The sequence below is a fragment of the Hordeum vulgare genome, chromosome 2H (genome assembly GCF_904849725.1).
Source record: "Hordeum vulgare subsp. vulgare chromosome 2H, MorexV3_pseudomolecules_assembly, whole genome shotgun sequence".
Classification (NCBI taxonomy): Eukaryota; Viridiplantae; Streptophyta; class Magnoliopsida; order Poales; family Poaceae; genus Hordeum; species Hordeum vulgare.
In genome coordinates, this window is record NC_058519.1 from 518883690 (window position 1) to 518895481 (window position 11792).

The 11792-nt window shown below is 45.9% G+C and overlaps 1 protein-coding gene across 1 annotated transcript; it reads right to left on the reverse strand.

The window, feature by feature from the left end:
• Positions 1-4190: 4190 nt before the first annotated feature.
• On the reverse strand, positions 4191-11356 carry LOC123426967 (kinesin-like protein KIN-14F). Its single transcript, XM_045110890.1, has 17 exons — positions 10878-11356; positions 10198-10361; positions 9889-10032; positions 9057-9392; positions 8865-8933; positions 8552-8710; positions 8021-8102; positions 7861-7950; positions 7601-7780; positions 7345-7451; positions 6932-7110; positions 6619-6783; positions 6240-6493; positions 5988-6151; positions 5699-5881; positions 4699-5303; positions 4191-4615 (listed from the first exon to the last, which is right to left on the reverse strand). Exons 1-17 carry the CDS (start codon positions 10951-10953, stop codon positions 4474-4476), a joined length of 3099 nt encoding a protein of 1032 aa, XP_044966825.1. The 5' UTR covers positions 10954-11356; the 3' UTR covers positions 4191-4473.
• Positions 11357-11792: the final 436 nt, after the last annotated feature.

Here is an 11792-nt window from a genome sequence, read left to right on the forward strand (position 1 = left end):
GGCCCTCGTGCCAAATTGAGGATAGGATCATATCTTGGGCGTTACAGGGATGAAGTGCAATCTGTGCTCAACAAGGAAGAAGTTGAAGAAGTGGATTTCCTCCAACCCTACCTCTACCTATTGTCTCCATCCTTGATTGAACTCTTGAGGTTTTGTGAAACAACTCGTGCTCGCAATACTTATCTTAGTCGTGAAGTTGTTTTGCTGGAGAAACATATCACAGATCTCCAAGGTATAAATCAAAGATTGATGGCCCTCTTGGAATCAAAGGTTGCAACAACTCCATCACCATCACCACCAAAGGAAGACAACTGAGCATGGGTATGGGCAATCCCCTTGGCTTTTGCCAAGATTGGGGGAGTTGCCCCGGTATCGTATCACCATCATATCTTTTGCATTTACCTTTGTTTTAGCTTGTTCCTTTTCAGTTTTCTTTTTCTCTAGTAGTTTAAAGGTCTTAGTGTTTTAGTCTTGAGTTTTGCTTTGTGTCACCCCCGATGTATTCAAGCTCATGAGCCATATAATAAAGAGTGTCTTAGTTGAAGGGCTTTGCCTCTTGCCATGATCAAAGAGTGAGAAAAGAACAAAAGCATGAAAGATCATGTAATGATCTTATGGGAAGTGATGGCTTCACATGTAGAAAGAATGTTGATTGAAACTTGTTGAGGGTAGACAAACGTAGACCTTGGTCATTGTTGCTATTAATAGGAAGTGATAAGGAAGGAGAGGTTCACATATAAATACATCATCTTTGACACCATCTATGATTGTGAACACTCACTAAACTATTGCACGCCTAGAAGTAGATGTGGGACAAGGAAGACAACATAATGAATTGTGTTTGCTTGGTTCCGAACAATGTTATATGATTAGAGATCCCTTAGCATGTGACGATTGCTTCCACCTCATATTAGCCAAAACTCCCGCACCAAGTAGAGATACTACTTGTGCATCCATAAACCTTCAACCCAGTTTTGCCATGAGAGTCCACCATACCTACCTATGGATTGAATAAGATCCCTCAAGTAAGTTGTCATCGGTGCAAGCAATAAAAATTGCTCCCTAATATGTATGATCTATTAGTGTGTGGGAAATAAGCTTTGTACGAACCTGTGATGAGGAAGACATAAAAGCGACGGACTGCATAATAAAGTTCTTTATCACAGGAGTCAATATAAAGTGACGTTCCTTCGCACTAAGAGGACACACATCCAAACCTTAAAAGCGCATGACAACCTCTGCTTCCCTCTGCAAAGGGCCTATCTTGTACCTTTACTTTTTGCCCTTGAAAGAGTCATGGTGATCTTCACCAATTCCTTGTTCCGCCTTTATCTTGGCTACCTTCATATGCTTGGGAAATATCTATATATGTCAACTTGGAGGTAAGCATTAATGAATTATTATTGTTGACATTACCCTTGAGGTACATAGTTGGGAGGCAAAACTATAAGCCCCTATCTTTCTCAGTGTCCAGCTAAAACTTTGATCTCATGAGTACCATGTGAGTTGTAGCAATTGTAGAGAACGAAAAGATGATTGAGTATGTGGATTTGCTTTACAAGCTCTTATTTTACTCTTTCTGATGTTGTGATAAATTGCAATTGCTTCAATGACTAAAGGCTATCGTTTGTTACTTCTCGGTAAGGTTCTTGATCCATGCTTTACATTGTGAAGGAATTGTCACTTTAGCATGAGAGATTATATGTTGGTATTGCTGTTCTGATCATGATCATGATGCATGCATGTTCGTATTTTGTTTTATCAACACCTCTCTCCCTAAACATGTGGACATATTTACTGAGCTAGGCTTTCGCTTGAGGACAAGCGAGGTCTAAGCTTGGGGGAGTTGATACGTCCATTTTGTATCACGCTTTCATGTTGATATTTATCGCTTCTCGGGCTGTTATTTCACTTCACGGTACAATACTTATGCCTTTTCTCTCTTATTTTGCAAGGTTTACATGAAGAGGGAGAATGCCGGCAGCTGTAATTCTGGCCTGAAATTGGAGCAAGTTTGAGATACCTATTCCGCGCAACTCCAAACGTCGTAAAAATCAACGAGGATTTTTTTCCGGTTTTATAAAAAATACTGGGCCGACGAAGTGCGAGAGGGGCGCGAGCAAGTGGCCACAAGCCTGCTAGGCGCGGCCATCCCCCTGGTCGCGCCTAGGGGGCTTGTGGGCACCCAGATGGCCCTCTGACCCCCCTCTTCTGCTATATGAAGGGTTTCATCGGAAAAAAAATCAAGAGGAGGCTTTTTCGTGGAATCGCCGCCGCCACGAGGCAGAACTTGAGCAGAACCAATCTAGAGCTCCAGCAGGACGATCGTGCCGGGGAAACTTCCCTCCCAAAGGGGGAAATCGTCGCCATCGTCATTACCAACACTCCTCTCATCGGAGGGGACTCATCACCATCAACATCTTCATCAGCACCATCTCATCTCCAAACTCTAGTTCATCTCTTGTAACCAATCTCCATCTCGCGACTCCGATTGGTACTTGTAAGGTTGCTAGTAGTGTTAGTTACTCCTTGTAGTTGATGCTAGTTGGATTACTTGGTGGAAGCGTTTATGTTCAGATCCTTGATGCTACCCATTACCTCTTTGATCATGAATATGACTATGCTTTGTGAGTAGTTACTTTTGTTCCTGAGAACATGGGATAAGTCATGCTAATAGTAGTCATGTGAATTTGGTATTTGTTCAATATTTTGATGTGTTGTATGTTGTTTTTCCTCTAGTGGTGTTATGTGAACGTCGACCACATAACACTTCACCATTATTTGGGCCTAGAGGATGGCATTGGGGAGTAGTAAGTAGATGATAGGTTGCTAGAGTGACAGAAGCTTAAACCCTAGTTTATGCGTTGCTTCGTAAGGGGCTGATTTGGATCCACTAGTTTAATGCTATGGTTAGACTTTGTCTTAATTCTTCTTTCGTAGTTGCGGATGCTTGCGAGAGGGGTTAATCATAAGTGGGATTCTTGTCCAAGTAAGGGCAGTACCCAAGCGCCGGTCCACCAACATATCAAACTATCAAAGTAACGAACGCGAATCATATGAACATGATGAAAACTAGCATGACAGAAATTCCCGTGTGTCCTTGGGAGCATTTTTCCTCCTATAAGACTTTGTCCAGGCTTGTCTCTTGCTACAAAAGGGATTGGGCCACGTCGAAGTCAATAAGCTCGGTGTGATCATCGTTGCGCGTGCCGACGATCATAGGGGGCAGACTTGCCCGAGGGGAACAGTGGGACCGTCGGTCACTCCTAAAACGGCCTGGTAGGCATCAACTGGTTGTAAGGCACCTAAAGCGTCTCGAAGGTCTAGACAGATAGCACATTGAGACCGGCGCCTCTGTCTATTAGGGCCTTGGTGGCCGATACATTCTTGATGGTGGGGGTGCACAGCATGGGGAGCGTGCCTGCGGCGGCTGTGGACCAGAGGCCGTCCTTGGAGTCGAAGGTGATGTCGTACATCGACCACTTGAGGGGTCGCGTTGCTTCTGGCTTCGGGAGGGCCATGTTTACTTCCTGAGATAACTGCTTGAACAAGTGGTTTGAAGCAGGGGGTGCACTCCGCCAAGGATGCAGGCTAATTTGAGTGTTTCCAGCAAAACAGGCCCAACGGTGTTTCAGATGTCGACTTGCTGTTCTCCGATCTGCTGAACGTCGCCGCCGCCATCGGTGACAGTGGGGAGAAAGGAGAGGGGCGAGAGAGTTGTGAGGGAAAGTGAGGATAATAACTGTCGGTGCTACGGGAAGCAACGCGGGTTCTCGAGCGTGGTTCCTCACGTGCAGCCTCTGCTGGACACATGCATCGCGCCGGCCTGGCTTCTATAAACATTTTTTGCAAAACAGACCAAGAGGTGTTTTAAACTTCGTGCAATGGAGGCACAACAATGCATGCGGACAACTAAATAGGCCAAATTCTTCCTTCGCGGGTTTGGTTGGACTTATGCAATCAACCAGACACGCCCCTAGTGACCTTGGATGTCTATAGCATCGGTTTCAGTTTCTGATCGCCACACAACGAAATATAATGGCAAATTGACAATCACCACACTTTACAATGTACTCTCTCTGTTCCTAAATATAAGTCTTTTTAAAGGTTTTTACTAAGGTACTACATACGGATGTATATAGACATACTTTAAAATATAGATTCATTCATTTTGCTTCGTATGTAGTTCATTAATGAAATCTCTTAAAAGACTTATATTTACGAACGGAGGGAGCAGTACAAAGAACGCACGCGAGATCGGCGGAGAACAAACCAATCAACAAAGACGTGAACGAAGTCAAGCAACGACGTGATGGATCCACATGCTTCTACACAGCCGTACAAGCCAGCCTGCGGATCGGACCGCACGACACCGTTGCATCACGCCGACGCGATGCCGTCACAACAATCAAAGAATGGCCTCCTAAACAAACCAACCTAGCTACGAGCCTACGAGACTACGAAGACGAACTTTCACACGGGCGCGAGCTTCCCGCGCGGCAGGGACATGCTGCGGCGCGTCTCCGGCAAGGGGACGTTGGTCCGCTCGGCGTACGGCGGCCTGTTCCGGCGAACCTTCCCTTCCGTCACGGCCTCCACCTCCCGGACCGACGCCCTGACAGCAACACCCAAACGAAATGAGGTCACCGATGATGCATTGCCAAAGTGACATGAAAGTGAGGAATCATTGGTACGTACCTGAGGTCGATGCTCTGGGACTGTCGAACCGCCGGCGGCGGGAGCTTCTTCGCCGCCTTCCGGAACGTCGGTTCGCTGTTGGCCAGCTCGTTCTCCACGTCGGACCAGTTCTTCCTCACCCTGGCCTCCGACCTCACCACCTTACTCCCGGACTCCGCGCCGCCGTTCGCCGTCGGCTGCTCCTCCCTCCGCGCCTTGGTCGCGCTGTCAGGCCTATTCTTGCTCACGCTCAAGCTCTCCCTGACCGCCGGCTTCGCGCTCCTGTTCTCCTCCGAGTCCCGGAATTTCCGCAGGCTCTGCTCCGTCAGAATGGACGCAGGTGTGTTGTTCCTGGACCGGCTCCCTTGCGACGCCTTCGCAGGCGGCTCGGCCCTCGGCGTAGGCGTGCACTCGATGATGATGATGTCGGCCTTCTCCACGGTTTTCGCCGCGGTGCCGCCGGATCTCTCGGCGGAGAAGGAGCTTCTCACCGGAGGAGACGGGGTCTTGAACTTGCGCGAGCTGAAGTATAGCTCCCTGCTGATGACGGGTGACTTGTCGTCCAGCTCTCGCACCGACAGCGGAGACCGGAACCTTCTCTGCTTCCCGGACGACGAGCTTCTGATCTGCAAGCACGGAACAAGTCGTATATTTATTTGTTTAGGCCATTTCCTTCTGTGAGAAATACAATGTAGGAGTATGTTTGAAGCAAGTGAGTAGGGTATAATGTGATTGTGATGGAGTAATAGCTGTCATCAAAACACTATCTTACATAACTGACAGAAATGCTGCCTCTCAGACTCATGTGGAAAAGAAATTTAAAATATACTCCCTCCGTTCCTAAATATAAGTCTTTTAAGATATTTCACTATGAGTCTACATACGGAGCAAAATGAATGAATCTACACTCTAAAGTATGTCTATATACATCCGTATGTAGTCCATTAATGAAACCTCTTTAAAGAGGTATATTTAGGAACGGAGGGAGTATGCGATTTCAGGAAGGTTTGAAGCCAAGTACCTCGCTTGTGCAAGTGTCAACACTGGAATCCTGCCTAGCTTCGGGCTTGAGGCGCAAGCTGGTGGTAATAAGAGGTGACCTCGCTCTTGCACTCCTTGTCTCAGAGGCTCCACGGTTCGTGGCATCTCTCAGCTGTGCTGCTTCACGCTCCTTATCTTCCAATGCCGATTTTAGCTTACCAATCTGACAAAGGCAGAAGTCGTATCATGAGTGATCAAAAACAGAGTTCCAACTTCCAAGGCCTGCTACGTTTCGCAACTCAACAACACAATTACAGTGCCGTACGTACCTCTTCCTTGAGGTCTTTGACCTGAGCGCCTTCCTTGTTAACACGGGCCGCGCCAAGTTCTATGGTGGCTACGCGCTCGGCGAACTTGAGAGTGCTAATTGTTTCACCAAAAGAATCTGCTTCAGGGTTCACATGCACAAACATCAATGTCTTTGCCTGGCCGCCTATAATATCACGAGAAGAACAAATGATCAGAAACGTTGCCATTCTCGACGAAACAAGTTTTTAAATCTTGTAAGAGGTTTTGTGTACCCAAGGCATCTTGCAGCACTTGTGTTAGCTTGCTGTTGCGGTATGGAACGTGTGAACTCTTCTGGGCTAGTGCCGCTATAACATCGCCAAGTGCCGATAGTGATTTGTTGATGTGCTTGGCTTCAGTCAGTCGTTCTCCGGCGGCCTCAGATTTGTCCACCCTCTCACTTCCCGCGAGATCCACTAGGTGAAGGCAACCTCTTAAAGTTGAACCAGAAATTATCTCCTTCCCTTGCACATGAACTGTCAACACACTGAAGAAGGGAAGCAAAGTTACCACAAGCAGTGATTATGGTTATGCCGCAGATGTTTGATGATATGGTCTATACAACCTTATTATACCATAAAGTTTGTCAGACTAGTTTAACATAATTAATACCTGTGTGAGCGGCTACTTCGTTCATTAAGAGCAGTCGCTCCGACAGCCCGATTTCTGTGGCCAAGTTTCATCAGGTCCAAAACATCCTTTGTGCACTTCACAGGCACTAAATTGGCATCAGGGATGTTGAGTCCATTTACATGAGAATTGTTACGAATCTCCAATGTGTGTACGGTTAAGAAAAAAATCCAGAAGGAATTTTTATGGAACCAGAGTTTGGACAGTGAAGTAAGAAAAGTAAGCATAAAGCAATATATCTGATATGCACATTGCCAACATGGAAAAGGCATTTTGGAAAATCATGGAAGGATATCGTTTGTTTGCACCATCAGCCATCAATAGATCTCTCACTTGCTCATTGTATATTTCAATCATCTGAACCTTCACATCATATGCCGTGGTATCTGATCTGTTTTGAGAAATATCAAACAGATCATTTAGCGACCGGTAGTTTACGCCCAAGGTCTCCTCTGCTGTTATGTCTGGACCACTCTGAGTAACATATGCAAAAAAAAAAAAACAATGTCATTACAAAATGAACAAATAACCATGGCATGTAACGAAAATAATGACTTCCAATAGGACATGTTTCACTGTTAAAGATCTTTATCCCCTCGTTGTAGTTTCTTTATTGGAACTCCGTCTGCTATAGTATTGCACGTTGATTTGACATGGCCCACAAATTTAATGGCATGAACTCGAAAGCAAATAAATTTGAAGAATTACCATAGTGTAGGTTTTTCCTGATCCTGTTTGACCATATGCAAATATACAAACATTATAGCCGTCCATCACTGATCTTATAAGTGGTTGCGTATCAACATAAACTTCAGCTGTTACAAAGAAAATGAAAGTGAGTAGACTGGTAGCATTAAGAGTTGCAATCAGAAGTACACCGTCTCCTATTTAGGAAAGTACTGGAGGGAATGCAATTGATTTGCAGTACATGGGAAACAAAAAATGAGAATGTTTGATGATGTACATTGTGAAATATTAGGTCCAAATATTTTGTTGAAAGAGAATATCTTCCGTCCATCCTTTCCTTCCTTCTGAGGGTTCATAATCATGATCTCCCCATTTTCCCCAATATGATCAACAGTAGATCGTTGATCGGATTGGGACTTCGGTAAAGGTTTCACTCTACAGTAGACTCGAATGCTACCTACGAAACATATTTGAAGTTGTCAGTAAATATTTATCTTACTGCAAAAAAGAAAAGAATCGAATCAGTTTTAAGATTACCTCTAAGATCTTGGACTTGATTGTACAGCTTACGATTTTCCTCCAGTAACTTGTGGTAAGCATTATGGTTTTGAGCCTCAAAATAGCTTTCTACAATATTAGAATAATGTTTAGAGACCAAAGAGCACGCCAATTGCAAAGTTCCAAAACTATTACTCACCTAGCCTCGTCAAGTCTTCCTCCCATTTAGCTCGAGTAGATTCAACTTGAGACTTCATCTCATTGAAGGACAGTTTTAACTTCTGAATATTTCATGTTTAGAAGAGAAACAATAATTAGCACAATGCGATAATGTCCATAAAATAGATGTGCAAATTAATTCTGTATATTTTAATCCTAAACAGGATATTTTACTTTAGAGAAGTAGAAAAATGGTACTCCCTCTGTCTCAAAATAAGTGTCTCTACTTTGCACTAACTCCAGTACAAAGTTGTACTAAACTCGAGACACTTATTTTGGTACGAGGGAGTACTAGCTAATTTTATTGTTTTCACTGCTATTTATGTTAAAAAAGGGAACTGATAAGGAAAACATGGACTTGCCACTAAATACTTGACATGCAGCTTGAACGTTCACCAGCTAGCAGTTTATATTTACCAGGGAAGGAAAAGGTATTCGGTTACTTGGTATTGCTTCTGATAAACTGGCAGCTAACAAGTTAAGCAGTACAAAAATGCACAGCATTCCCCACCTTCAGCTCTTCTTGTTGGTGTTCAAGTCCTTCCCCATCACCCAAGTGTTTGCGGCTACCACAGGGCAATTGCAAAGATTTTGAAATAGCTTCGATCAACTCCAATTTAGAGCAAACACCACTTTCATCTTTCATCATCTTCCTCAAAAGTGATCTCACCTACATGTTGAAAAAGTAGGTATCAGTCATTGGTGCAGAGTTTTTAATTTTCAGGACTGCTAATGGCAAATGCTCCCTGTTGCCTATTCGGTGGTATACAACTATACATCATCATAAGGAAAAGACACCGAGGAGTACAAATATGATACCGCACCTGATTCCGGTGGGACACAAGCAGAATAGTGAATTCTTTAGAGGCTTGCTCAAGTATTGTTTCAAGGACCTGAAAAATTCAACGCCATAAGTTAGTCGACAGGTGTTCAGCATTGTCGGGTGATAAGATCAGTTCAACTAGTACTAAAAGGGGATAAACAATAGTATATAAGAATACGCAGAACATACCTACCATATCATCTAAAGGCAAGTCGTCTGCTTCACTCCATTCCAGTAGGAATGCCCGCACAACTCGAAGAACAAACTGCTGGAAAAGCGAATGCTGGGATTCTTCAACTCTGGTTTCCTCAAGGGAGACCTCGGACAGAAGATGGACAAATTCCAGCATTTGTTGGTTCTGGTCAGCTGAGCCTCCAAACCTGGATGAATGTGAAGGCAACCTCTTGCTTGAGGGCGCAATCTTAACAATAGCTCCATACCGCCATATACCGACTCCACCTGAAAGTTTCCACTCATGGTATCCTTTGAGACAGAGTATGCAGTCCACCACTTTCATTGATGAACCTCCCTGTGAATGTTGTACACAGAATCAGATGCCACATGTTCAAAATATAAAGCTAAATGTCAAAGCTAGCAGTAACACATGATTCTTATTACAGTAGCGAACTTTTAAAAATTGGGTAGCATGACTGAAGATTTTTTTTTTTGGATGAAAATCTGTAGGAGAGGCCACAGTATAAGAAATAGGAACTTAAATTTGAGCAGACAGGGATTTGAACCATGGTTGAAGATATTTCATATTTGATCCATCTTCTCAGTAAGATACTTGAATATTTGGTCTTAGAAGTTAAAATGAGTACTAGCAGAAGAGCCACACGATTTCCAATGATTGAAGATACTTTTGAATATTTTGGTCTTGCAAATGTGGAATAAACTTAGTGAATCGTTTCAGGCTATACAAATCAGCAAATCAAGATACTCCTAGTAGTGACGAATTGTTTCGAAAGGTGTAATGAATAATTGTCATGATGTGTAGAGGGCAACACTTGGAGCAATGCCCGTACCTTCTCAATGTCGGAAGCTTCAAATTCCAAGAGATTCATCTCACTAACTGCAACGAGGAAGTTCCTCATGTTCTCGAAGTACTGGATGGCGGACTGCGCCGCCCCATCAGACCACTGCACCGCGTCAATGGGGTTCTCAACGACCTGCCGAAGCAACAACAGACACTGAGATCCCATGTACCAGACCATTGGCCCCGTGAAATCTCACACATGGCAGGCACACCTGGGCATTTGAAGTTTTCCTCCGAATCCAATGGACCGGGTAATTATGGTGGGTGTTAGGGATGGATTGGATGGGATGGGATGTACCTTGGGAATGGCGCCGGGGTTGACGCGGTTGAGGACCTTGCAGAGGATGAGGCCGTTGCGCAGGGCCATGCAGAAGTCCTCCTCGGACGGCCTGTCCGGCAGGGCCTCCACCGCCGCCGGCGCCATCTGCCGCAGCCATCGCGCCGCCTCGCACCTCCGCGCAGCTGCGTTTTGCCAACAGATCAGAGCCAGGGAGGTTACTACGAGTACTAATTTTGCCTCGCGATTTGTGCAGACAAACGCGATCGTGTGGCCTCTCTTCCTAATATGCTGAATGTAGATTTATATTCGAATTTTGAATGCAGAGCAGAAACCGGAAATTTGAGATGCTGAATTCATGTGAGTGATCGCAGTGTAATCAGTTGGTACTCCCAACGGAATGCCGCATGCACTCAATGCATCTCGACTTTTTAAATCAAGCGCAAGCCAGACTACTGCAGTAATTACGAACAGCCGCTGCAATAAACAAAGCTTAATACTGCTCTCCGATCCCCATAGCAGCACTGATGCCCGGGCACATCCGCGCCTGAGCCCAAGCCCTCGCCGAGCGCTCAAATCCAGTTCTCGCCGCCGCGCTCAAACACCGGCGCAGCGGCCGCATGCGGTGTTGCAAATGCGGATCAGGGATGACCTGCGCAAAGGGAAAAAGGCAGGAGCGCGGAAGGGGGAAGAGAACTCACCGGCTTCCTCTGCCTTGCGCAGCGCCATCCCCTCGTCGTTGATCTTCCCGTCGTCCGCCGCGCCCAGCAGCCTCATCTCGTCCGCCGCCGTGCCCTCGCTGACCGACGCCTCACAGTCGCAGGCCGCAGATCACAGACACACGGCTCGAGCTCGTACCGCACTGTACCCCAAGTCCCAACGGTAGGCAGGCAGGAAGGAGTGTTTGAAAAACTCCGACCCCGAGGAAGAGGCAGCCAAGCGGAGGCGGTGTGGGTGCAGACTGCAGAGGAGGTGCGCTTTAACCGAAGCTTTCCAAGGTGGCCTCGTAGGCCGTAGCGATATTTTGAACTCACGGAGGGTGCTTCAGCCAGCGAGAGCTGCGGCTGCCGCGCTGAAAGATGGGAGGCGGCCGCTGCGGGGCGACCAACAGCGGGCAGCGACGCCGGCGAATGGGGTCGCGACGGGTCGGAGCCCACGTGCTTGCTGGGTGCGTGGGCGGTGCGCATCGACTGCAGTTCAGCGGCGTATTTATGCCCGGAGCCCCAGAGATTCAAACGCACTCTTTATCCTCTTGTTTCTGTCCGATTATGCCACGCCAGGCCAGGGCATGGATTCAAAGTTTCAAACGGTCGATCCCCGGTGGTGGTCAGATGAGATCCAACACCGTGCATGGACGCGTCAGTGCCTGTACTGCCTGCCTTTAATTTTTTATGATTACATTGCGGTGTCGGTTATGGCCGTATGGGACTATGTGTGTGAGATAGTATATCTTTTCAAATGTTGATAGAAGAACTGTTAAATTCATTAATAATTAGAAAAATATATTACAAGAACATCTGCAAAAAAGAAAAGCACATCAAAAGGCTAGTGCCAAAAGAGAAGAAAAGAAAACGGCACTGTCCAACACCAACACAAACCCAAGCTCCGCCGTCAAC

Excerpts from the sequence above, each read along its gene's own strand:
- LOC123426967 (XM_045110890.1), bottom strand. The coding sequence starts at position 10,953 with ATGAGGCTGCTGGGCGCGGCGGACGACGGGAAGATCAACGACGAGGGG. Across the intron at positions 7,111-7,344 it reads CAGGAAAAACCTACACTATG|AGTGGTCCAGACATAACAGC; the intron begins GTAATTCTTCAA and ends TATGTTACTCAG. Across the intron at positions 6,494-6,618 it reads CGAAGTAGCCGCTCACACAG|TGTGTTGACAGTTCATGTGC; the intron begins GTATTAATTATG and ends TCCCTTCTTCAG.